This window comes from Mesocricetus auratus, unplaced genomic scaffold (assembly GCF_017639785.1).
Source record: "Mesocricetus auratus isolate SY011 unplaced genomic scaffold, BCM_Maur_2.0 Super-Scaffold_100010, whole genome shotgun sequence".
Lineage (NCBI taxonomy): Eukaryota > Metazoa > Chordata > Mammalia > Rodentia > Cricetidae > Mesocricetus > Mesocricetus auratus.
The window spans coordinates 41522556-41549219 of NW_024429194.1; the positions used below are offsets into that span (position 1 = coordinate 41522556).

At 39.4% G+C, this 26664-nt stretch overlaps 1 protein-coding gene across 36 annotated transcripts in view; it reads right to left on the reverse strand.

The window, feature by feature from the left end:
* Positions 1–26664, reverse strand: part of Map2 (microtubule associated protein 2) — a 264907-nt gene that overhangs the window by 15497 nt on the left and 222746 nt on the right. For 9 of the 36 annotated variants that reach the window (XM_040753408.1, XM_040753406.1, XM_040753410.1 and 6 more), the window contains 7 exons: positions 19772–20017; positions 14443–18177; positions 14044–14250; positions 13742–13876; positions 11020–11081; positions 7129–7273; positions 4358–4698 (listed from right to left, as the gene is read on the reverse strand). In XM_040753408.1, the coding sequence (XP_040609342.1) occupies positions 4358–4698; positions 7129–7273; positions 11020–11081; positions 13742–13876; positions 14044–14250; positions 14443–18177; positions 19772–20017 (4871 nt within the window). The remainder of the gene's footprint in view (positions 1–4357; positions 4699–7128; positions 7274–11019; positions 11082–13741; positions 13877–14043; positions 14251–14442; positions 18178–19771; positions 20018–26664) is intronic. The other 27 variants (XM_040753424.1, XM_040753423.1, XM_040753431.1 and 24 more) reach the window with 13 other exon arrangements.

Consider the following 26664-nt stretch of genomic DNA (forward strand, 5'->3'; position numbering starts at 1 on the left):
CTGTGCTTTTAAAATGATCTTGATACAGTTGATGACGAAGAGTAAGAAATGCCTCAGTACATATTGTAGTGAAAAGGGTCCAACCAAAGAAACACACCTTGAGCAGAGCCAAAGAAACACACTTTGACCCTACCAACCAGAACCAAAGAAATGTACCCTGACCCTGAAAGAAACATACTTTGGCCGGGCGGTGGTGGTGCACGCCTTTAATCCCAGCACTCGGGAGGCAGAGGCAGGCGGATCTCTGTGAGTTCGAGGCCGGGCTGGACCGATAGCCTCCAAAACAATACAGAGAAACCCTGTCTCGTAAAAACCAAAAAAAAAAAAAAAAAAAAAAAAAAAGAAACATACTTTGTCCCTGGAATCAGAGCTAATGAAAGCCAGTGAAAGAAATACACCCTGACCCTAAAACTAGAGCCAAAAGACTAAAAAGGACCAGAGAAAGAAACACACTTTGACCCTGAAACCAGAGCCAAATCTGACCCTAACCCTGTGTGGAAAACTAACCACTCCCTGAGCAGAAGTTGTAGTTATCCTAAACCCAGGGATTGAAATCTGAACAATCCCCATCCTGGAAAACTCCGCCCCTTAAGAATCCCTATATAAACCCTTTGTCTGTTCACCTTGTGGCTGTTCAGGCTGCCAGGCTGTCCTCTGCCACCCTGGCAGAGGGCACCCACTCTCCTGGATTCTTCCCTCCCAATAACTCTCTTGAATGAGGTTTGGGTGAGGCCTTCTTTTGTAGGAGCAGAGATGACCCAGAGGAGAGAGGAGCAGGGCTGTAATATTTTTCACCCAGGGAAACCTTCCCCTGGATAATCGAAGTTGTTATACTCCACTCTCTGGGGGACTGGAGCCGAACTGTAACAACTTCGCTGGGGAAACCTTCTCCTGCTGAAGCAGAGATGCACTGGGGAAGCCTCTCCCTGAAGCAGGGCTGTAAGCTGTGCCCTACTGTGACCCATGGCATTCCTTGGCTCCTGATTGCTAGAATACCTTTCCATCTGAGCTGTGACACTCAGTATTCTATGACTCCTGAGTGCCAGAATACATTTCCACCAAAGCTGCAACACTCAGTATTCTTTGGCTCCCAAGTGACATAATCCATCCCCATCTATCCTATCGAATCCGTGGAAATGGTTACACATATAAGACTCTTCCTTTGTTTCACAGAAAAGGTAAAACAGAAGTTGCCTACATTTTCTTAAGCTATATGTTTGATTCGTCTACTTTTTAAAAGAATATTAATTAAAGATGTATTATATTGAAATTGAGGACTTTGTCACAGAGAATTGCAATTTAAAATATTTAGTAAGATGTAGTTATACCTTGAGTTAAATGAGCCAAGTTTGCTCTCTCCAGGAAATCCATGATTGTGTTTTTTCCCCTCAGTAGAATGAGCCCATGTTTGGGCTGACAGGATTAACTACATTATTTTATGCAAAGTTCATCAAATTTTCTGCTAACTCATCTATCCCATCAGTCACTGGTTTGCCTTACTTAACTGTGTTGAGCTTCTCTAGTGACAGAAACAAGACTTTAACATAAGAGATAAGAAACCAGTATAAAAGCTACACATACAGAAAGCAACACCTGTTACAATTGGAGACAAATAACCAAGTTGCCAAATTTCTTCACACCTCTATTATAAAACCTAGTTTCTACACAGAGTACAGGATTGTTCTGTCTTCTTTGATGGTTCTGGGCTGGCTGCTGCCCACTCAAAAATACTAAGATAATAAACTTTTAGTTGAAAGCAGCATGTTAGTGGTTTCGATTTTTTTCAATGCAACCAGATAATAAAGGTGCTTAACACATCACACTAACATAAAATAGTTACCATTGATAAAGCAGGAATTGTAAAATGCTCGAATCAAACCCTCTAATAATTATCTACACACAAAAGCTTTCTTCACTTCCAGTATTTGAGAAGATGCACTCACTATGATGGTGGTGGGGTATTAGCAGGAAAATGCTACAGTGTTGAGACATAGATATTTTCTGTAAATATAGCTCAATTGCAAGTATCATTTTACCTTTGTAAATTTAATTAATGTATAGCATTCACTAAAAGTTGGGGTGGGATATTTTCTCTCTGCCTCTCATCTTGGTGAAGAAATACCTCCTGCTTCTGAAACAAAAGTCATGGCATGGTTTCTCAGTTGTAGCTTTCTTTCTGAGTTGTCTGATTTCTTTATGAGTTGCGCTGAGAAAGGGTGGTTTTTAGTCAGTTTAACTCCCTTACCAGTGAAAGAAGATGTTTAGCAAATACCACCATGACTTTGAAGCTATTTTTGTTCATGATATAAGTTTTGGTTAATAAGCCTTTATTGTCTGTAAGCATAATCTCTGGGGACGCTTTATTTCTGATCAAAGAATATACCAACTTCATGAATTACCAACTTTAGTGGAGGTCAACTTGGTGTGACCTGGGAAGATAAACAAACAAAAAGAGAAGAAAATGGATGTCCTCCTATTTTTGTACTGATCTAAATTGTCTTGCAAATCTATGTCTAAAATTAAAGGAGAAAAGGTTGGATAACTTTTAAGAAACTTCAAAGAATGTAATATATTATAAAATTCATATTATATCATATATTCATATCATATTCTATAAATAACATCAATACCTTTTAATATTTATTGAAATTTCTGTTAGTTTCTATACGACATCATAGAAATTACAATTTTTTTGATGAATCTAAGGGATGATAGTTTTGAAGTTGACATTCTTTGGGAAACAAAGAAAGTCACTTTTAGTGAAGAAGAATCTGCAGACAGGGGGGTTTTCATAACAGGGAACCTGTCCAGTGTTGCTTGCCTGTAATCTCAGCACTTAGGCAGCTGAGGCAGGAGCATGGAGTTAAAGGCCAGTGTGCTTTGTAGCAAAACCTTGTCTGAAAGCAGGGTCCTCCAATCTTAGACAGTTCTTATCAAAAGCTATGGTGAAGAGCTTTCCATTGAAGTTTAACCTGATTTTATTCAAGTTACTCTTCTAAACGATCTACGTAGAACTATTTAAAATGTAACACCTGGCTATTTCTAAATGACCCAAAAGGGGATGATTTTTGTTCTTTGCGTTTTTATTGCAGATCAAATTTGTTAGAATTTGGGTTACAGTTTTGGCTTTGAGAGTTTCTTACTCCTCATATTTTTACAGCATCTTCCTGTGAAGTATCTCTGTCTGTGACTGCACTATTACAGCTGTTCTTGAAGGGGCCCATTGTCCTCCCCTCCCTGGCTCATCAGTTGAGTTTTCTTAAGCCCTTGGGCTTTCCTAGGACAGACTCATAAGGTGAAAACGAATGAACATTGATGCTCAGGACGGAGCAGCAAGGGATTTTGGTACCGATGGTGGGCAGGAATGCTTGAAGACATCACACTTCAGCATAGATAGGCTTTTCTTGGCAAGAAGGAAGGATATAAGAAATCAGAGGCAGAAGTTATAGGAGACAAGTGGAGGGATAAGGGAAAAAGGACTAAGATTCAGAGAAATCTGGGATCTAATGGAGCATTACGATTTTGTTCACAGACAAAGGTAGACATTTCTTTTTGCCCTGTATTTCAAGAATAATTAAAAAGTTCATTTGAAGTTGAACCATCCAACAGTATAGTAATATTCTGAGACACATTAAACAGCATTTGTATCATTTTCTTCCAGGCTTTGTTCAAGCAAGATCCGGGTCAGAATAGAGCACAGAGTTCTCTGCTTAGAAAGCAAATGAGTGTTCCAGACCAGCTGCCAGGAGGAAAGAGAGATTTTTTTTTCACAACAGTATAGTTCTTAAGTAGAACTTCCATGGATACAGTTCTGTTCACTAGAATTGTATAGAGTTGGCTGTTTAGCATCAACTGAAATATTCACCCTTTTCAGTACCTTGGCAATAACAGGCAGGCAATAATTTGGCGAATCACATTGTGATTCTGGGATATACATTAGGAAATGGTAAAACATATCACAAGGCATAACTGGTCATAAAGGAAGGAGTTAAAATTGCAATCACTGCAGTTAATAGTCATGGTCTGAATCGGAAAGAGACAACTCAAATCTTTATCACAAGTTAGCTTTAATATACCCAAACCTACAAAGCTTCGGAGACCTGTTAAGAAATCAGCTAAAGGACTCTTGTAAATGGTTAAGCCAACTAGTATCCACTAATGATCAGAAGGAAATGACGTTTTGACTGATTTTTTAACGTATTTCCTAAGCTTGATTTCCTGGATGAAATGAGGACTCAGCAATGAATGGTGACTGGTGACCTTGTAACATTCCCATCTCCTGTGTGCAAAAAAGCCACTAAACAATGCATGGGATCAGATTTTTGACATCAAGTATGTGATATCATGGAGCTCTTACCTGACCCCCCTTAGGCTGGTATTTGATGTTCTCAGTTGATCCGATTTTGGATTTGACATTCTTCAGGTCTGGCAGTGGTTGGTTAATAAGCCGAAGCTGCTTGGGAGTAGCTGGAGACTTTGGAGGAGTGCGAATGATGGCAACTTTCTTCTCACTGGGCACCAAGATGGCGGATTTGGGGGTTCCTGGTGTATGAGGGGTCCTGGGATAGCTGGGGGTTCCAGGAGTGCCTGGGGTACGTGAAGAGTAGCTTGGGGGAGTGCCAGGCGTGATTGCAGTGGACCCAGGGGTGGTAGGGGTTGAGGTGCCACTCTTTCCTGCTCTGCGAATTGGCTCTGACCCTATGTTAACACACACACACACACACACACACACACACACACACACACACACGCACACACACACGGAAAAGAGAAAAGAAAACCACACCACAGCGTTAGAAAGTTCTCTTCAAGGCACCCTTCTTCCCTCACAAATTACTTAGTTCAAATGCTTTCAGAACTCTATGAAAGACCACAGCAATGCTCAAGGAGGTGAGATCCTTGAGCCAGTGATATTTTGGGATGTATGTTAATACAGAAATTTAAAACTTCTACTTTTTCCTATTTAGTCTCATACTTCTTACTGGGAATCCTTGGAAACTATTCTTCTGTTTGTATAGTGATTGAGGCACATGGATGACTTGTAGCTAGAAATAGAATACATTTATTGAGGTACGTGGATACCTGCTTGTGGGAAGAATCCTGAATGGCACATGGATTGTTCTCTTTAAGCACATGCATTCTGAGACTCAGATGTATGCATGACACAACTGTGTATTTATTTCTCATAGTTTTATCCTGTGTGGGTTTCAGTGTTCATCTCTCAGTTTTTATTGAGAGCACAGATAGTTCCAAACTAACACATTTAATAAGAGGGTTTTATTATACCAACATCCCTATCTCAACTGAATCCAGCATTACACATGTTCCTTTCTCTCTGAGTTCATGAGATTCCTTCATGAGAATTGTTCCCTTCAAGTCTTTTTAGAGGTTACATAAATGCCAGGGCATTCCTGTGTATAGTCAAGGAGATGTCAGGCAAACAGAGGGTGAACTGCTTGCCTTTTTAATTGCCTATGTATGTTTTGCTATTGCTGTACAGAGCTAAAATAGGGCTAATAATTGTAGATGTCAATATGTCGGTTATAATCACTATCAAGAGACATCGTTCAGTAGACTTGTGAACAAAGTGACACCATCAAGCGACACAGAGCCATAGACTTGTAAGCAAAGTAAAGGTAGAAAGTCACAACAGCGCTGGCTCAGGGCATTTTTAAAAGCAGTTTATATAGAAACGCCTCTTAAAGCAAAGAGCAGGGTGGCTCAAAGAAACGAATTTATGTAGAAATGCCATTTTGCTTCCATAGCAACACATACAGGCATTAATTTAAGATGTTCCTCTGGGGAACACTTGATGCTTTTGTTTTTTCTTGCCCTCTGCTGGGTTCTTGTTTATGTCCAATTCCAACCTTAAATATTTGGAATTAAATACACTCCCCTAGAGATTATCAGCTCTTAAATGTTCTTCCTGCTACTTTTTACCACAACAGTTTACTTTTGTATTGGTAAGAGTTTTAAGGTTTTCAAAGTGTTTTTAGCATAGACTTCAAAGGATGCTAATATTTCATAAAATTAAATGGTGCTATAACATTTTCACTGTAGACAAAACTACTAAGTATCATGTATGATAGTTAAGTCTGCATAGGGCAATTATTAATAAAATTTTTGAAAGCAAATGTTGAGCTAAAATCAGCTACAATGTGACAGTAGTGGCAGTTTCCATCATTATACACTAGTTCTTAAATTACAGAGATGTGGGTCTCCATACAGTTTGATAGAGCATTTCTCTATTATTGTTTCCTCCAAATCAATGTTAAGGTTTTAAAACACATTGTGAAGTTTTTCAGTGGGCTGAAGACTCAATCCATCCAGGTATTAGCTGCGCGGCATCTGATAGGTTATCCTCTCTGTTAGGTTAGTTGCTTGTCATTGAATTGAGGCTGCTAGCAAATAACTCTCAGAATAGTTAACTCAAGTGTTAACAGCTTCGTATCAAATCTGTGCTAAAATCAGTAGCTATTTTCATTGAATAGAAAAATGGGGTAACAAGCTGATACAGGATTTACTAGATAGCAACAATGTAAACTACAGTGTAATGACTGGAACATTATACAGACCACACAGATTGCTATAATTGATTATGGGCCAGAAACGAAAAGGAATTGAAGATATCATACAGAAAGTATCATGTTAAAGGTCATTTGACATAAAAATTCCTAAGAAATTGAGCAGAATTTTCTTTTTTTCTTTGCATGTGTGCTTGTGAATATGCTGTGGGTGCAGAAGTCTGAGGTCGGCATCAGCTGTCTTTATTGTTCACCACGTTACATTTTGAATCAGGGTCTCTTGCTGAACTTGGATCTCACAGATTGGTTGAGCTTCATGGCTCAGGGACCCTCCTGCCCAACTCATGGCCGGGCTTACAGATGCCCAGCACTGTACCCAGTTTTACACCAGGGCTAGGGAGACTATTGCCATTTCTCCCATCACTTGTTTTGTCTCAAAGTATTTTCTGGAACAATCTACAATTTAGATTTTTCTAATTCTTATCTATGCAGACCGTATCTTTTTAAATACACATTTTACCTAAATGCTACAAAATTAAATGAACATCTCTTTAAATGAATGGATTAGACAACGATTAAAGGGAAGCTGACTAGGATAACCTACTGGTGGTCCGTCGTGCGGAAGAGATGGAGCTGTTCAGAGAGAACGAGTTCTCCTCCCTGTCTCCTGATACGCCCCTGCGAGGAGGGAGGATGGAGGACGGTCTTGGGAGGGAAGAACGCTTTTCTGGACTCTTGGTTACTCCATCCTGATTAGGGAGAACAAAGATGTTAGGTTCATTTTAATTATGCAAGGTGATTACACTGCCTTGTTTTTTTCCTGGTAGATAAATTCTTTTATTAAAAACCACCAACTTTCACATATTAATAAAACTTACTATGTCCTTAGAGTTCATATTTACCAAGTTGTTCTACCAGAGTTTATAATCCTGATGTGACACAATTGTAAATGAGTCATGAACTTCAGTTTTTAGGCAAGAATGCAGATGGAATGAACTTATAAAAGTTATCTTTATAAATTGCTAATTAGGCCAAAAGCTTATTAGCACAACTTTTTTTGTCAGAATGGACTGGAAGGAGGGTTTTTCAGTATAACATTCTCCTGTGAGCACAGTCACCTGTCCTCTAGGTATGTGACAGGAACTCAAGCATACCATATAAAGTTATAATGTCACTCTCACTGTAAAATATTATGCATGCTTTAAGGCTGAGGAAATTGCATAATGTAATGCAATTTTTTTAAATCCCAGATTTGTCTGTGTCAGAGACAGTAATGAATGCTGATGTGTCTGATGGGAGTCTAAGTGTCACACTGAATATGGCTTGCTGTTATTAGACTATATATTATCTATCCAATATGTTGTATATGAAACACATCCCAATGAAGTGCATTTTATTGTGTTGGCTTTAGTTGATGTTTCATACAATAAATAAATAGGAAATAAATAATGAATAGGATCTAGAAGTAGGAAACTTTTGTGTTTCTTTTCTGACATGGAGGCTGTCCATCAAAACTTTGTTTTTCAGTTGTATTTGTTATGAATATGGTCTACTGTTAAGACTGTGAAAGACTTCTGGATTTTACATCTGTCCTTTCATAGATTTTTCTGAGTCATGGTGTATAATGTCCTCTCGGATTTATTCCTTTCTGCACCATTTATTGACCTTTTTATGGATTTTATGTTTGAGGACCCCACACAATCTGCAGGTTCTCCAGTTATGCTGTAGTTAGAAAGTGTCATGGGCACCTGCAGAAATTGCTCCTCTAATAAGTGTAGCCTTTATGATGGTAATATCACCCATAACTTTATCATGTCTTAAGAATCTTGGAGAAACACATAATTGAGGCCCAGTTATGGGACTTAAAGATTAAGGAAATTCAGTTTTGTATTTCTGTATTAACCAGAAAAAAATTCAAGAATTATAATATGAGATCGCCTTAGGAGAAAACGCAAACTGGCCAAGCTGTTTTATTCACTTAAATGACTTCTGTGGATAAACCACAGCCGTGTAATATGTTATGAATCTGACAAAGGCAATTGGCATTAAGGAGATTACCAATTAAAAACCCACAGGAGTTAATGTACAGATAAGGATAAATCCTAGGGAGACTGCATGCAAGGCAAAGTGGGTTGGATTAGTGGTTCTGATGGAGGCTATGCTGAAGGCCACATGTCCCCTGGAAGATAGGAGTGACCAAGCACAAGAGATTACTTCAAATAATTACTTTGACTTGGCTGTTATAAAAATAGAAGATGAAACTGAGATTTTCATCTGAAGCTTTAACTCTGCAGACACTTCTGTGGAGACATAAGCTTACACAGATGCACATTTCTCCCCTTCCTCCGTGGTACCAGCACCTTGAGTGGGAAGTGTAATTGGGTTAGCACAAGTCATTATTTCTTGATTGATCTTGCCAGAAAAGAGTGACTTTAAAAAATGTATTCAGGAAAGAAAAATGAAGTGACAACATTGCTTCTAATTAATAATGAGACAAGCACTGGTAGTAAGCATACAACCACCCAAAATCTAAACAAAATAAAGGAAGGGGTTGGTGATCTTACAAATGAAGAGCAGCTGAAAACTCTGAGTTAGACTGAGTTATTAGCAGTAAATCCAATAAGAGGTAATATGAGCATTTAGGAAAGTGTAAAGAAGTACATTAGGAGGGGAAAATGATAAATCAAAAACAGAAACAATAGAGTAAATCTTTCTTTAGACACATGAAATACATGACATTTGGAAGGGCAAACATTAGCTTTATGGCAATAATGTACATAGCATCTGTTCAAAGTTAAGTATTAAAAGCCAATCCCATGAGTTTCTTGGACATGAAGAGATGTCAAAATTTCCTGAATTTTTTCCAAATAATGTTCATTTGAAACTTTTCCTAAGTGGGAAATTCTCTGACTTATTTTCTATATCTGTGACTGAAATTTTCTACATTTTAAAAATAATATAGTATCAACTAATAATTAATCCTATTTAATGAATATTAAATGACTACTGTATCTAGATAGTATACTGTTTTATAAAATTACTCTGCTTAATTATTTTCCCAACTCAATTATTTATACAGGAAATTTAGAAAATTAAGATATAGGAATAAATGATCACATACTAAAAATGCCTAGGATTCAGACATGATAACATACTAGGGTTTTAAATAAAATCAGAAATAGACAATAGAGATACAAATATCATTAACACATTGCACTCAAAGTATAGCGCCATAGTTACTAAGCAATGAGTTATATTACCTACCATTTATTAAGGCATGTGTCTAATGTATAAGTGCTCATATAAACATTGAATTTCTCCCATTGTCAAATAAAGTCCCTCAGTTTGAGATGGTTATTAAAAATTTTGCCAGTATTTGAAATAAAAGTATTAATAACAATGTGGAAGTGTAAAGTATCACCATGTTTGATAAGCTAAAAACTGTGATTTAAATATCATATATGATTGTGGGGACCCCAAAATTACCTCATAATCTACATATTGAAATCATTCAAGCTGCTCATTATAAATTTAGGATTTCATTAGTATACCTTTAGTTTCTTTTCTTCCAGTCATAAAAAGGACAAAATGCTTCATGTCGGTTTCTGTCTTTTAAAAACACAGTTGATGACATAAAAGTAATTTAAGAAGGAAAAGATAGGTGGGATTGATATACATATAAAATAGCTAATCAGTAGAGTCACATCTAAATGACACTCTATTACCATAATTGAGCAAATAAACAACAATGTGATTTTGATAATACGGAGCACTAACTTTAAAATACAATATTTTCTGTAACAAATAATTTCAGTAAGAGAAGACTTTCCTAAGGAAATGCACTGGCTCAAAAGACCTCAATAGTAATATAATCAAAATGTCAACAGGAAGTGGCTTGAAAGCAAGATAACAGGAAACTGATTACGTTAATAGAATGCAATGTCATGTTGCCATTAAGATGGTTATAAAGAATGCTTTCATTTAATTAAAAATCAATACACGGTGTTTTAATTTTGATTACTAAACCTATAAAAGTAGGGAAAAATAAAAACTTCTTAAAAATCAAAATGGTAACTGTAGCCATCTTCAGTGAAATGAATTACACTTAATTTTATTTCCTGCTCATGTATATAGTTCCTAAAATTTCAGAATGTAAAAATACTATGTTAATGATCAAGGCTAAAGTTGGTTTTACAGAATGTAAGTGGGTTGTTCTTCCCTATTGTTGCCCAGTAACTCATTGTGCATTTTTCTGTGTTTTATCTTGGTAACAGAGAGCAAGCACAACTGTGTCCTCACCAACTACCATGATTTATCATTCTAGATTATGGCAATTTTTTGTGTGTGTGCTGCAGAGATCATGCTGGGTGAGCCAGCCGTATAACATGGACATTTAGAAATAAGTACAATTGTCTACATGATACCTAAATTTTGTAAGACACTGAATGACCCCTGAAGGTAGAGTAAAGGACAAGAACAGACTTGGTTTACTCACAGTGACTTTGTCCTTCGCCTGTTTAAGTGCACTGGGAGCCTGAGCTGATTCACCACCAGCTGCTGTTGAAAAGAAACAAACAATTAAGTGGCTAAAACTCACATAGACATGTTTTTCAGTACCTGAGGGGTTCTAGTATGTCATGAGACTAAGCCAAAGTACAATTTCTCACTTTTGAGGCTCAAATTCAGTAATCAAAGAAAATTGGGTAATAGTAATGCATAATGTCTCTCCAACTACAGTGTGCATGAATTAACTTAAACTGGAGTCTACCAAAGTACAAGGGAGAACAGCACACACACTCATTATCTATGAGACATCAAGGTACTTTGGAGTATCTACTGTCTACACAAAGAATCTTTAGGTCGAGAGGCACAGACATTGAGGCAAATGTCGCTTAGTGTAAAGGAAAGGAAGCTGATTGGTTCTCTGGATTGGTATGATACAGAAATGTCCAACCGTCCTGTTCTAGAAGCAACCCATTGGCTTACATTGAGGTCCTTCTGCATTTTATCTCCCAGGCTGTCATGATAAGCGAACCCCTTTGCCTGTGTGCCTCTTCACTTGGCAGTATGACTGACATACTTGCCTAATGTGAAAATGCACCACAAGAAGGGAAGAAAAACAACTTCTCAGGGACAGAGGGTGAGAAACTTCAAGTCCAGTAAATACGAAATGTGTTCTACGCATGCACTTCCTGTATGACACTGCTACCACATCTGTTACTGCTGTTTCTTTTGATGCTGCTGTTTGCTTCTGGTCTCAATTTTAAATTCCATCATCTCTAGCACATTTTGTGTTGACTTACCTGATTTGACTTTAATATCTCACAATATAAGATAATCCTTAGTGTTTTGAAAAATAACAGTATTTGACCAGTATCCTCAGAAGTAAAATATTCTAGTTTGTATGTTTACTTTCTCCTTAATTTTCCTAGCTAAAGACATTTTCAGGAAAAATGTAAACCTCATGTACATTCTAAAAAGGGGTTCTATGTTACGTGAGTTCTTATATCAAGACAATAGCTACCTACTGTGTGCTCTATTCTATGTAGGGCTAGCTAGGAAGACTTTTTGGAGCCTTATATTTATTTATTTATTTTTTCTCCAGGAAGCAGTGAAAATGATGTCATCCACTACTTCCATGACATATCCAAAATAAAGCAAAATGTAGTTTGCTTTAATTCAATAATTTCTAAATTTTGTATAGGCTTCTTGCTGGGGTCTCCTCGTATTTGACTAAAATAAGGGGAGACCCTAGTTAGTCTCCAATTTAAATTTTCTTTAAAGAATAAACATAATGAGGGAAATGAAGTGAGTGCCCTTGACATGCAGGCATGCCACACAAACTATTTACAAACTATTTTGTATTTCCTCTCAATTTTCACAATCCGGGTAGTATTTTTAACTTTCCAGGTAGAATACAAAGATTCTATTTCTTTAAGTATTTGTCTGAATCAGATAAAATTTCTAAAAACTTGACAGAATCATCTAATCAAGACACAAGATGTGGAGACGGCTTGTTAATTCCTAGATGCTAACTTTGAAGAACGTGACACTAGAGCACAATGCCAAGATACAATCACGCACTGTCAGGTCTGAGTATGACAAAGAAACAGATGGTCATGACCTCTTCTGCAGGGAGGGGAAAAATGTGTGCAGTGCCCACAGAGGCTAGAAGATGGGGTTGAATCCTCTGGAAATGGAGTTATAGAAAGTTGTGAACTGAAATATGGTGGCTGGCAACCAAACTCAGGTGTTCTATAAGAGCAGTGAGTGTTTATAATAAAACCATTTCTAAAGCTCCCTTTATGATGATTTCTACTATGTTTCATTCTTTTGTTCTACTAGATTTTTAGTTTATAGATGTGTACATTTGCGAGGGACAGAAATAAGTAGGTGATAAACAGAAGTGTCTCTCCTCTCTCTCTCTTATGTTAACATCTCTCAGTGTAGCCCAGGCTGGACTCACACTGGAAGTCTACCTAGAGAGCCAGCTGACTTTTTCTCCCAGTGCTGAGATAATAGAAAATGTGCTTATTTCTAATTTAATTAACTCCTAAGGGAGGGGAGTTTTAACTTAGTATTCTGTATGTTGAATTACATAAGAACATTTGACAGTTCGGATCAATAACTTTAAGAAAATCCCAAAGATGAAGTACAGGAGGTTGAAAGGTATTCATGTTGGACTTGAGGAATAAAATCTGATAGGATACACATCTTTTCCTTTCTTTCTTTCTTCTTTTTTTTCCATCTAAAGCAAAATAATCTTGGAAAGTCAATATACATTGTCTCAGTAAAGTCAACACCAGTAACAGATTTGGCAGTAACAATAGAGAAAATAGGACAAATATACATGGATTTAAGCATGGAGGAGATAAATAAGCAAAATAATGCGAATGCATACCACGGTTAAATTCATCGCCATCGTCTAACCAAACACACAGAATGAAAATAGGGATCCCCAGAACGTGACACTAGAGCACAATGCCAAGATACAATCACGCACTGTTATGTCTGAGCATGACAAAGAAACAGATGGTCATGACCTCTTCTGCAGGGAGGGGGAAAAAAAGAATAATGAAACAAGACACTTAATAGCGAAATTGTTCATGATTGCTGAGATTTGGAAGTAAAACAAAATGAAGAAACTTCTACAGTAATGAGATTAAAAAAAATACACATCTATGTTTGCCAGCCACATTGCAGAATTGAACAGTCACCTGTGGTTTTCCGCTTAACACAGGAGAGATGAGTTGGTCTAGTGTATTTGATAGCAGGTTTTAAAATGAATTTCCTGGAAGGAGAGTGGGCCTGAACTTCTGTTTTTTTAGCAAGTTCAGCCTTCTTATAAACTGCTATGAATAAGAAAACACAAAACAGCATACCATCAGGAAAGAAAATAAACACTTGTAACAAAAATGAACAAATTTTTTTTATAAGTAACCAGTAAGGCAGTTGCTTCAGTAGAGTAATAATAAATTAATAAAAAACACATTTTAAAAGAAGTGATTGTTAAATGAACCTTTTTTCCTTCTCACTTCATCTCTGGAGACCGTGCTAGGTTCCTTTTTAGCTACTTTTCTTTCAGGGGTGGAAATTCTGCCTCTCCCGGTTTTAAAGGGTTTTTCTTTTCTATGTTTCTCGAGAGATGGTCTCCGAGCTTCCTTCTCGGCTTTCTCCTCTTTAGGAATAGTGTCTAACTGTTCTGTCATGATGCTTCTATCATCATCTGCGGATCAAAGCAAACCATGGCAACAAGAACAGTGAGAACATTAGTGACAGATGCACAAAAGCCTTCATATACTTATCACAATGTAATGTAAATAGAGAACTCTCTTTTCGTTAATGTTTAAAGTGAAAAACCCAACTCCCCACTAGGCTATGGGTTTTATTTGGGAGAAGACTGAAAAAAGAAGCACACCTTGAGTGTCCACCCACAGGCTGTCAGCATCCATGATGGAGTCATCAATGGTGGTCTCGTCTTTGTAATCGTCGTAGGTTTCTGTTTTATATTCTGAGAATGCAACCTCTTCTCTCTCCGGTGTAGCTGGGGCATCTGGAGATCCATCCTTGGGTTCTGCCTGGGCTTCTGCTGCCATCTCTACTTCAAGCTCTTCATCGTGAGGACGCGGTCTCCTTTCTTCCTCAGGTTGAGCTAGAGCTGCAAAGCGCACACTATGGGACCCTGACTCCCCTTCATCGGTTGTGGTTTGCACTACAGTGATGAAATCATCCTCGATGGTCACCACAGACTCAATCACACCTTTGTGCTCACCTGGGCAGGTCTCCACAAATTCCTCCCTACTTCCGGGGACAACCAGGTCGGTAATCTGAAGGGTGTCTGAGCGGAAGAGCAGTTTGTCATATTCTCCCCCAGCTTCGATCTCTTCCTCACTTGGGACCTCTGCTGGTTCAGACACAATTGCTTCAGGCTGTGGCTGGGTGACATCGGAAGGTATGGCGGGTATATCCGGAGTCTCAGTGCTTTCTTCCTTCGGCAGCTGAATGAATTCCATTTGGACCTCAGCCTTCTCATCAGTGGATAAGTCAGCCTCTGAAACAGGGGGCGGGCAAGGGATTTCCACAGACAGTTTGAGGGCAACTTCATCTTGAATCAGAGATGACTCCGGAGAGGTTTCCTTTTTGCCCTCATCGGGCTTCAGGGACTCCATGGTGAGGCTCTCATGTTCACCACTAGATTCATAGGACTCTTCCTTGTCTACAGCCTCCTGATGTACCAGGTCAGGCTTTGCCACCTTCTCTTTGACTTCTGTTTCATTGACTTTGGCACCTTCTTTCATGTGGCCAGACTCAACACCCATGAATGAATCCTCTTCTTGAGGTTCTTTGGACGAGAGGGCCAGCTCTGGAGACATCTCGAACTTGAGCTCTGTGGCCTTTCCAGCGTCTACATTCATCCCTGAAGCCATCTGTCCATAGTCACTGACTTTTATATCTAACTGACTTGGCTCAGCTTTCTTTGCAGCAAAATCTAGCCCTTGATCGGCTTTTGTGGTTGGTTCCACCTCAGCTACCTCAGGCACCGAACTAAGACCTTTTTCTGCTTTCTCAGGTGATGTATCTTCAGCTGTTGTCAGTTCTTTGATGGAGGCCTGCTCACAGGTTACACCTAATCCGAAGAGATCCACCTTCTCACCGCCCTCCTCAGTCTCCTTGGCATGTTCCTTTGATTCAACATGCTCTTCACTCTTTTCGAGGACCGTATCCAGTTTGTCATTAGCTTTCCTGTCATGGTCAAGCTCCCTACTCAGTCCTGATTTGTCAGCAGGAGTGGGTGCAGACGGCTCATTCTCAGCAGGAAACTCATCTTTGACTCTTCCAGCAGCTGCAAGTTTTACCTCAATCAGTGAAAGGTCTGTCGCCAAATCTCTGCGGACTTTGTCATCGGTTCCTTCATAAAACGAACCACTCTCTCCCGACAAATTCTCACTGTCTTGAACTGGTGATGGCAGAGGGACTGTGTATTTATTGAACACACAGTATCCCATGTCTTCAAGTTGACTGTCTGGTTTTACAGCGGCTTGGCTTTCATCAGCAACAGGTGGCAAGCCAGTACTACTCTCTGCAACCACAGCCTCTGATGGGACTGATTTTCTCCTGGCAACCTCAGCTTCTGCACTCACAGAAGCTAATCTGGACCTGGTTCCTGCCAGATCGAGCATCTCAGGCAGGTCAGGGGCCATGACGGTACCATTTTTGTAATACTCTTTGGCTGGGAAGGGTGACTCAGAGGGTGTCTCAACTTGGATAGTTTGCTCTCCGGTCACTTTTGCTTCCTCTGCCTTCTCCTCTTCCTCTTTGCTCTCTATTGGAAAGCAAGGGACTTTCTCCACTGCAGGTGTGGTGGGGGGAAGATAGTCATCTCCTTCATCCATGCTTCCACTAGTGTTAGTTAGAATATCAGAAGCCAGAGGGGAAAGATCATGGCCCCGGCCGAAGTTAAACCCAAGGGCAATGGAATCGAGACAAGACATAGGCAGGTTGATGGACATGCTTCTTTGTTCTATTGCAGACCTACCACCAAGCCCTAAACTTCGACTAAGTGTCAGATCATCCTTGTTCTTGCTGTGGAGGTCCCTTTTCTCCCCATAAACTTTGGGGTCAATAGTGAACATTCTTTCCTGAGGAGAACTTGGTTCTTCAGGTAACTCGTCAGATGGGTAACTCCGGGCAAGAGTGCTGTAGCCTGTTTCCTGTGTTGGAGCACTGGGCTGGGATTCTTTTGCCTGAACTTCCTTTTCACCGTCTTGGTGTTTGGGAGATCCAGTATCAGCAGATTCTTGGGCACTTCCTCTTGCATCACTCAGTTCATAGTAATCGCTGCCCAACTCTTTGCTTTTTGTCACTTCTTCCTTCAATGCAGATGTCTCAAAGTACTTGGACATTCCTGACTTATCTTCATAAAACGGCATGCCAACCTCAGCTACTGTTGCAGACCCAACTCCTTCGAACTTATCTTTGACAGCTGTGTTCTCCTCAAAAAGTCCCTGGGTTTCTCTCATTTCAGGAACTGCCTCTGACTCAGGTGTAACTTTTTCCAAGGTCCCAAAGGTCATGGCTGCATCTGAAAGGGCTTGTTCCAGACTTACAGGGAAGGAGTCTTGTTTTAGCTCATCTGCTACCTGTTCCTGGCCTTTCTGTTCTTCTTTGGAAAAAGAATGCTCAGTGGAGGTCTGAAGTACACCTGCTTCATCCTCTCTCAGTTTGGGGAGTTCATGTTCTTTTGCCACAGCTTCTTCAATGGGAACCACTAATTTCTCTTCAAGTTTTGCCTGTGGTTCATTTTCAGTGAGCGTAGGTTCCTGTCTGCCGGGGGTTGAAGTTTCCTTTTTCTCTTGATTTGTGGCACCCTTTTCTTCCCCTGAAACACCCTCTCCGACATAGCCTTCCATAACTGGACTATGAGTATCTTTGGGCAAGGTGGCAGCTTCTGACACTGGAACATCTGCCACGTTGTCTGCTTTATCTTTCTGTAGCACATCATCTCTAGAACTATCCTTGGTAGTAGCTAGGTCACTGGTGCCCTGCAGAGATGTTTTGTCATCTGGTTGGAAGAAGACAGGAACCAATGGTTGTGATGCTTCTGTGACTATTTCATTCTTTATCATATCTAAAGGAAGAGCGAAGCTTCCACCATGAAAGGGACTTGGCATGGGAGAATCAAACTGCTTCCCTTCCCATCTCGGGATATCTTCCAGCACATCTTTTTCCCTCATCGGTGTCAGGGGGCCAGGAGATATTGGGGCAGCTAAGCCCCATTCATCTTTCTTCGGTTCCATCGGCATTTCAATAAACCAGTCTTTCTGATCTTTCGGAGCTGGAGGCTCTGCAGAGAGGCCAATGCTAGGTACTGTTATGCTTGGTTCTGTATTCTGCTTTATGTCTTCCAGGTTGGTACCAAAAGTGTGCCCAAGTGGAATGGGAGGTGACATTTCCCCTTCTGTGCCCTGGAGATCCTTTTTATCTTGGGGAGTTTTAGTTGTCTCCGGCTGAGGAACTAAGGCAGCATGTTCAAAGTCTTCACCAGGCTTACTTTGCATCTCCATCTCCTTTTCTCCCTTGTCTAAAGGCTCAGTGAGAGAGGAAGTCATTTTCTGCTGCTCAGGGAATTCCATCTTCGAGGCTGAAAGTAAATCTGAAGTAATCGGATTGATTTTTAAACAAACAATAGGCCAACAGCTTTCGGGCAGCAAGCTTCAAGTCATACTTGAATAGGAAATGAACAAGAGGGGCAAAGGGAAGCTATGGACCATGCAGGCATGCTACCCACTGGAAAGTGAGCATGGAACGTCAGGACTGGAATCTGTATGTTCTAGTACTGAGTGACGTCCTGTTCTAAGTGAATTGTGTATGCCTTATAAAGAGTTTGCCTCAGACTGCTTATCCTTTTTGCTTATTTGGTCTCTTTAACACACTCTATGGTGTATACTAGAAGGAGAAAAGAAAAGTCATCTTCATTCTATTGATTAAAGCTGAAATTAATCCATATCAAGGATTAAATTAACAGGGTATAAGAACACATACATGAAGGATGTTAACTGAGTATTTCAAATTTTCTTACTTGAAAATAACCTGGCAGCCCATGGGGCAGATGCCAAGAAATACATAATGATTCATGTATTAGGTATTTCAGGTAAGTTGATGGAAAATTGTGAGGACCCATAAAGGGACACTAAAAGTTACTGGCATAAAGTTTTAGAAGATAGCTGAGATTAAAGTAAACATTTGCTATCAGCTTTATATACATTGATGAGCCAGTTTGTACTTAATCTGAAATTTTAATTTGCAGTCATGGCTTTTGAATTATGACAATGGAAAAATCAAAGAGCAAGACATTTTTCAAAGAGTCAACTACTACAAAATTTTTCTCCCCAGGGTCTTGACTTCATTGCCTGGACATGACCAGCTAGCAAAGCATTGGCCTCGGAAATACTTGACATCAAGTAAATGACAAGGTCTTGGTTTTATTTGCATGCCAATCCAAGTGTCTCTTTTAAATTACTTCCTGTGGTCACCAGAGCTGAGTGTAGTTATTTGAAAAGGATTTGGCATTTGGCTCGTAAAAATTTAGCCATCTCTTGAAGATGGGTCATCATGACACGATAGGGTTGTGTGTCCTGTTGTAATGAGAGCAATGAAGTAGTTTAAACTTGCAATGAAGGCTAGATGAATGAACACTCAAGCGATGCAGGCATGATAAAGGGGTTGGCTGCCCTGGAGAGACAATGACAAGAGAAGCACTGACACGGTCTCCGAAGGAAACCAAACCAGCATTTGTTGAAGCATAAAAACATAGCACTCTGCGGCTGCAAACAAAAGCGATTCTATCATTTAAGCCTGTATGTGGTAAAATCCAGCTTTAAGGATTGAAAAGAAAAGCAAATGAATTGCTGTCCCAAAACATAAAAACAAAAATATACATGTATTAGCAATGTGACTGGCAAACACTGGCGATGAGGAGGGAGGGGGTAAACCAAGAAGAGTTCACACAGCATCGTCAGCTTTCGGCAAAGCGTATTGTATCATGGCAAAGGACAACCAGCTGCAGCACGGGACAACCAAGCTCTCACAGCATCTGCGCAAGCTACAGTATCTGCTCACGAAGCCCGAAATGGTGTCTTATGGCCATGAGAAGACCCAGCGGTGGACCAGCTTTGGAAAAGCATTCGCTTGGTGAAATCCATGGCAGCGCATTTGCGGCACGCATGCAAATCCTGACAGACACACACCTTCCTTGGCAGAGGAAGGGATTTTTACATCCGGAGCCACCTCCGTGACCTCTTTTACACTTTTCTCATGCGGAGCCCCTGCCAGGGTACTGTCTTCTGGAACTATCTGCGCCTCTGTGCTAGATTCCACTTGGCCCTCACTGAGGCCCTGGGGGTGATCTGAAGTCTTAGCAGCCCCAAGCTCTTTCCCAGGAAGGGCAGCAGGTGTCTTTTCCTCAGCCATCGCACCCTCTAGCGTTTCTTCTTCTTGGGGGATGAAAAAGATGTTGACATCACGACCACAGAACAATACACGAAAGGACAGAAATATTAATCATGGAACACTTTCAGCTCCATTTGAATGACCTCTCCAGGGCATCAGAAATATTTTCCTTTTCCATCTGGATGAGCGAATTAATAACTGAATGACAGATACATTATGTACTCGCTGGAAAATGATGATGTATAATATGCAGAGAGAAATGCCTTTGAAAACTCTAATTTAAAGACTGTGTTATTTGTTTTAAAAATTGAGAGCTGAAAGAGTTTTATGGATTTCTCACCCTTAGTGAGAATGGCAGTAAGATGAGCATGTGGGGAAGGCTTGTTAGAAATTAGAGATGGTGTGGGCCAGCAGATGGTGACAGGATGGATACATTGGTGTGCTGAAAAAAAAAGTCTTCCAACTGGTTAGAGATGTGTTTTCTCCAATGCAGGAAGTCCCTACACAAGAATTCTCCATTGCTTTATTTAAAATGTGCAATCTTTGACAGACAATTTTAGGAACAAAGGAGGGTTAGCCTCAAAGTGTTACCTACTCCAGTTCTTAATGGTTTTACTGAGAAGTCTACCAGAGTACTCTAAATACTATTTCTTAGTATTTCTAAGGACATGCTGCAGCGTTAGGTCAGTTTATGTTGTCTCCATTGAATTATGTGATACTTAAGGAAAAGAAAGATGCAAAGTAAAATAACTTTTAACTTTAAAACTTTATCATTTATGAAAGTGTTTTCCCTTGAATACAATTGTTTTCATACTTCTTAAGCAGTAATAGTTCATGTATAGTTCTTTTTGACACTGAGAAAAAGTGTCCATTTTAGCAATATAATCTTACTGTGCAATTCAAAATAAAATCACCAGGGAAAGATGACTGAGTGGCATTCAGACTGCCAAAGTATCCCTCTGAAAGGTACAAATGGAAACAGTACTAGCCTTTAAGTGCAAACATCAAGCTTCTGAAAGCCAGGAATCGTTTCGTTCATTTGCTTCTCATTTATGCTTCACATGGTCACAAAAATAAGTGAGTCCATTTTATCCTTTAATAAGTTGAAGGATAAAACAAGTTAGCTATTTTAGAAGTCCACAGTGGGAAGATTCTTATGATATTTCCACAAAACAATTGGGCATTGTGCAAAAGGCCCTGTGGGAAAGACTACAGATGGAAAGGGAAGGGATTTTCTTTTTTAAGAAATATTAACCCCCTGGAGGGTGGCAGAGCTTCCTCATCTACCTTTCCACATTTACCATGCAGACATTTTGTGCCTGCAATTTAATTTTGTAAGGGATATTTTAAAAATTTCAATTATTATTATTCAGGATTTTTAAATAATGCATACATTTAATTCTAGTTAAAAACTTTAAATGTATCTTACCTCATGAAGGCCAGCTTATTAGATGAAGCCTAACCAAGTTAATTTACAAGTTTTCAGGCCCATATAATATTTTGGTGTTTCATTTTTAAATTTTGAATTAGGTATGCTTGTGTCCCTGTATCTATGTCTTAATTAAAAATTTACCACATAGTTTGATCACTTTAAGTTTACACTGTTAAAGGTACCTAGTTTTATTTAATGCTGGGAATATTTCTTAGGGTGTCAGAGCTGTTGGAACTCTTTAGTTTTCAAAATGACTTTGGGGGAATCTTACTGTCATGACTGTGGCTGGCAATCTATGAGCTGATTCCTTGCTGCCTTGGAATTGTCTGTCCTTGTACCCTTACAACCATGCATTGTCTCGCATGAAAACGAGAGCTCTTCTGCATGCAGCAAGTCATTGTTCTGACCCGAAAATATTTGTCTGAGCAAAATATTTTAGCTGCAATTTCTTCTTTATGAAAGCCCCTAGTTAAAAGTGGGACAGACAGCAGCCCACCTCCCACTAAATTTCATTCTCATGATAGTCAATTATACACAGGTAGCTCATCTTTACGGGACAAAGACTCTGAGGCACAGCCTTACTATTAGCCCAGCTCTGCTTTGGTGAGCTGAGAACAGCTACCTGAGAACCTCCCACAGTTTCCCATTAATTGCTATGCAGTCATAAATTCATCCCAGAACATTTATTCTGCTCTAAGTAGGTTCTTTATTATTTCTTTTCAAAGAACAAGCATATGAATATAGTTGTATAAAGGTGACTTCCATTTAAGACTGGTCCTAATAATTCGTCCATATCTAAAGAGGAAAATAAACATTAGGGTCATCTTCTTCAGTTTAGGTAAATAACATGTTCTTACCGAATAATTTATTTACAAGGAACAAAAAAGGAGTCATGCTTTAATTGCATTATTTCTTGTTCCTTTTTCTTCTCCCTTCTCATCTCATAAGAACAGTAATGCAAAAGTAATGTATAAAAGGAAATGTTTGTTTCACGCAACAAATTTCTTTCATATAAATTTTGAGGTGTTTCATTGGAAAACTCTTATCTAGGGACTTCACTGACATGTGGACAAAACAAGCTTATGCCCACCCACCGCCCGCACGAAAGCACACTGAACATGATGTATGTGGGCAGAGCTGCAGGCTGGGAGGAGGAGCCAAAGGGCGCCATGCTCCTGTTCACCTTTCTCCTGGCCTAAGTGGGCCTCTGCGCTCTGCGCTGTGACACTGGGGAGCACACTAGTCCATTCTGAGCTGAACAAGGGGTGCTCATAGTACTCCTCATCCGAATTGTGAGGCTCATCATCAGGCACAGACACGGAGATGGAGGGGGCTAGAAGCCTACGCCTCTCCCCGCTGCTGGCAGGTTCATGGCTGGGGAACCTGTGTAGAGGACCCACTTGGTCCTCAGGCCCTTCATCTACAAACAGACACACAGGAAGAAACTGCAGGGAGAACTGGACAAGACAGACGTGAGATCACACAGACGAGACAGACACCTACAGGAGGACACGAAGGGTCACCGAAGCAGCACAGCAGGATGGAAGGGGCTCAGACAAACGGAGTCGATGAAGGATGGAGACAATGACCGAACTGGGCATGCTTTTTTGGGTATTTAAACTACTGTTTAAGAAATTTTGTTATTGATCTAAGAGAATAAGAGACATTGACACCCTCTGCTGCGAAATAGAAATTATCTGTGCATTTTTCTACGGTAATCCAGAATAAGCAAGGAAATATTGGAACAGAAAGAAACCATCACAAAAGGAATGCATTCTTTCAAAGAAATTCCTTCCTGAAGGCAAATTCTTAGTTGTACATGAATACAATTAGAAATTAAGAGCGAGAAACATTGTCAGGGTATCACGTCTGCTCAGTTACTGAGAAAAAAGGCTGCTGTTTGAAACTGTGATCATCTAGTCATGTACAAATACTTAAAATTTTGGTTAATTTAAGTTTTAGTTAATGATTTCAACCAGAAAATAATATAGTTCCTTATGTTCACATAGTAGATTAGTCCCCTTGGGGACATCTGGACTCTCCTATGAGTCAATGAGCTCTAGGAACCTGTAGGGTGTGCCCCGTTTGGCTTTTGATGCAGTCCTCGTCTTTCAGAATTATGTCCATGTTACTCAGGTATTCACTCATCACTATTACTTACATCTAGATCCAAGTTAAAGCCTGTCACCCTCAACAACAGAAACAACACTTATAATATTTCTCTGTGCATTGTTAACCTTTCAGTTTTCAGACTTTATACAACCAGTCTTCTGGCCTTATTTCGCAAATGCACTGCAATTCAGGGACTGTAACTGTTTTTCATTAACCAAGTACTGGCAACTGGAAAGAAATTTGAAAGCATGAGTATATTAAGAATAACACACTACAGAGAGAATGCTTTTAGCCCTTAGCATATTAGTTACTAGCATGCTAGTTATTGATAGTAGCTGAGCAGGTAACTTCAGGGTCTGTTCTGCAGCAGAGACTAGACTGTAGATCTGGGCTTGTGATTTGTTCTTGTCAGTCACATGTTCCCCAGTGACTCTCAGACCTATCATGCATGCAAAATTACTTATAAAATGTCTAACTTGCTCAACTGATTTCTTGCACTGTCAAGTAAGTAAAAATGAGATACATATTTCTCTGCTTTCCAACATTTGCTTTCTGGGAAACAGAAAAGATTACAATACAAAGGGGATATTGAGGGCTGAGAGCTATGGTAAGAAGGTACTGGGTTCTTCCTTCAGTCTTCCAGAGCATTTGGCCTCCTGTTTTCATCATTGTTCTAAGGGCTAAGACATAAAAGCAGCTCAGAGACCTCTAACATCTCACAAGAAGTGGCATTTTTCTAATGTGAAAACTTTTGCTATAATCCTAGAATGGCAGAACCATTTGTGGGAACTTCAGTGTCCCAAGTGAAAAGGCCATTTCTCCTTAGTCTTTGTCTCTTCACTCAAAAAGGATAGCTGACCAAGTCCAGACATCTCCTGGGACTCTGTGCTCTAAGAATTTCAAGTTTCTGCTCAGAACTTGTTAGCAAAGACCATCTATGATGCAACCTCCAGAGATACATCAGAAAGTTGTATGCTGCGGTTGACTAAGTCAGAATAGTGTAGGAGTCTCGGGAGGAGGGTGTGTTTGTTTGTGTGTGTATGGTGTATGGACGGGGGTGGGGGGGTGGTGGTGGTGGTGACGGACAGAGGACTATCGAGTCTCATTAGTTGCAGAGATGAAATGCTTTTGGTTTTCACCCATTTGGGCTGGATAATTAATTAAAAATAAATAAATAAACAAATAAATAAAAATAAATAAGGAATGGAATATGTATTTGGGAGAAGTTTGTAGAAATCCACATAAGAATAGTAGCTTGTAACAGAACTCTTGTCTGAAGGCAATTGACTTTCATAGTCCTATTATTAATAACCCTGAGAACACAGCTTTAGAGCGTTCTGAGTTGGAAGACTCAGATTTAGATAAAAATTCTAGCCGAGTCATTTATCCAGATGTAAACAATGATATCATTGACAAAACATGTAAATCTCTATCTCTGTGGGTTGCTGGATGAAATAAGTGATTAGTTATTTGTAAAACTGTCAAGAATAATGTGTAACTATACAACATATCCTATTTAACTGTGTATACTCCCGCGCACATGGGTGCACACACAAATGCCTACAGCTGCAATGCACACTATGGCATATGTGTGAACATCAGTGAGCAATGTAGTTCTCTCCTTCCACACTTGGCTCCTTGGGATCAGACTCAGGTTTTCGGGCCGGGGAACAATTGCCCTTTACCAGATGAACCATTGTACTGAGCCTGCAGATGACCACATACATGTCTGTGTGGTGTCTTCCATACGCTCAGTTTCAGGGTTTCTCCTTTACCTTAATTTGACATTTGATTTTGGAGTTGAGAAACTTAGGGAAACTATGAATTTATTTTATAAGCTACTTTCATGGCTTAGGGTATCAACTGAATGCATTCATCCTTTATTATAAGTAAACATGCTTTGGGAACTTTTTTTAGTCACAAAACAATCAATTTCATTTAACAAGTTACATATAAAAGGATATGATCACCTTGTGAATCCTGACCTTTTTACATAACTCTTTGCATAACTACAGACTTTGGAAATGAAATTCAGCTGGTTTTGACAGGAATATATTCTTTCTAGTTTGCTTTTACTTAAACTTTTTATTAACACATTTAAAAATCTTATGTTGGGCAAAAGGAAGAGTTGTTATTCCAAACTCAGCCTTGGTTGGTCAGACCCTTTGGGAACAAATTTGCAGTCATGTTTCTGAGACTCTAGTTCTCAAGGAATGTCAAGGACTAATTATTGTTGTTCATTCATGACACACAACAGCAGGCAGCTGACTCCACTTAAAAGTTTTCTCCATCATCTTTCTCCACTTCACAAGTTTTTGATCAAAGATTCCTCTGTGTCCCAGTGGTTACTGCTACCCCCAAAACACTCTAGAAGATTTCTGGATTAACCTAACAAAGCATAAAGACCTCTGGTTCAGATTATTCTATTATACTTGCACAGACTTCCATATTCTAACAGCTCAGTCAAAATGACAATTGTTATGGCTAGACCAAGCAAAGAGGAAAGGTGGTGAGAAAACATTCTAATAGAACCCTTCGTAACAGACAGTGGTTTACTCCTAGGTGAGCTACCTGTTAATTTTTTTTCAATAAAACTTCTTCTAGATATTTCACCAAATAAGGACACATTCTGGGATATACTAATATTCAATTAATTGTAATAAATGGATGGTTTTAAAGTGATGAGTGCCCTTTCCCTTTGGGAAAGAATGTTTTTTTTTAAATGTCTGTTAAGAAGGAGGTTCTTAGAACCACCCATTTACTCAACTTGAATCCAAGCTTTCTTCCATTTGTATAAAAGGGTCATACTGTGGCTGTTCCTATGCCCTCAAAAATGTTGGGTGAGTTTGTGTCCTGGAAGCAAAAGTTTTTCTTAGACAAAGCAATGAAGCCTACCTGTTCCCTTTCTCAGGAGACCTGCTGTTAGTAGTACACCAGCCTGGTTCTTTAGTAACTCATTGAAAACTTGATTAAGAAACTGAACAGTGTCTGTTATCTTGTACCTTGTCACTGGCTTTTTTAAAAAATGAACTATTTTCTTTAATTGTTATTTGTTGAACATTGATTTTATTGGGGTTTGAGATAAAGGATCAATAGAACTTTACCTTGACCACATCTTTCACACATTAAAGTTGAAGATTATCATGT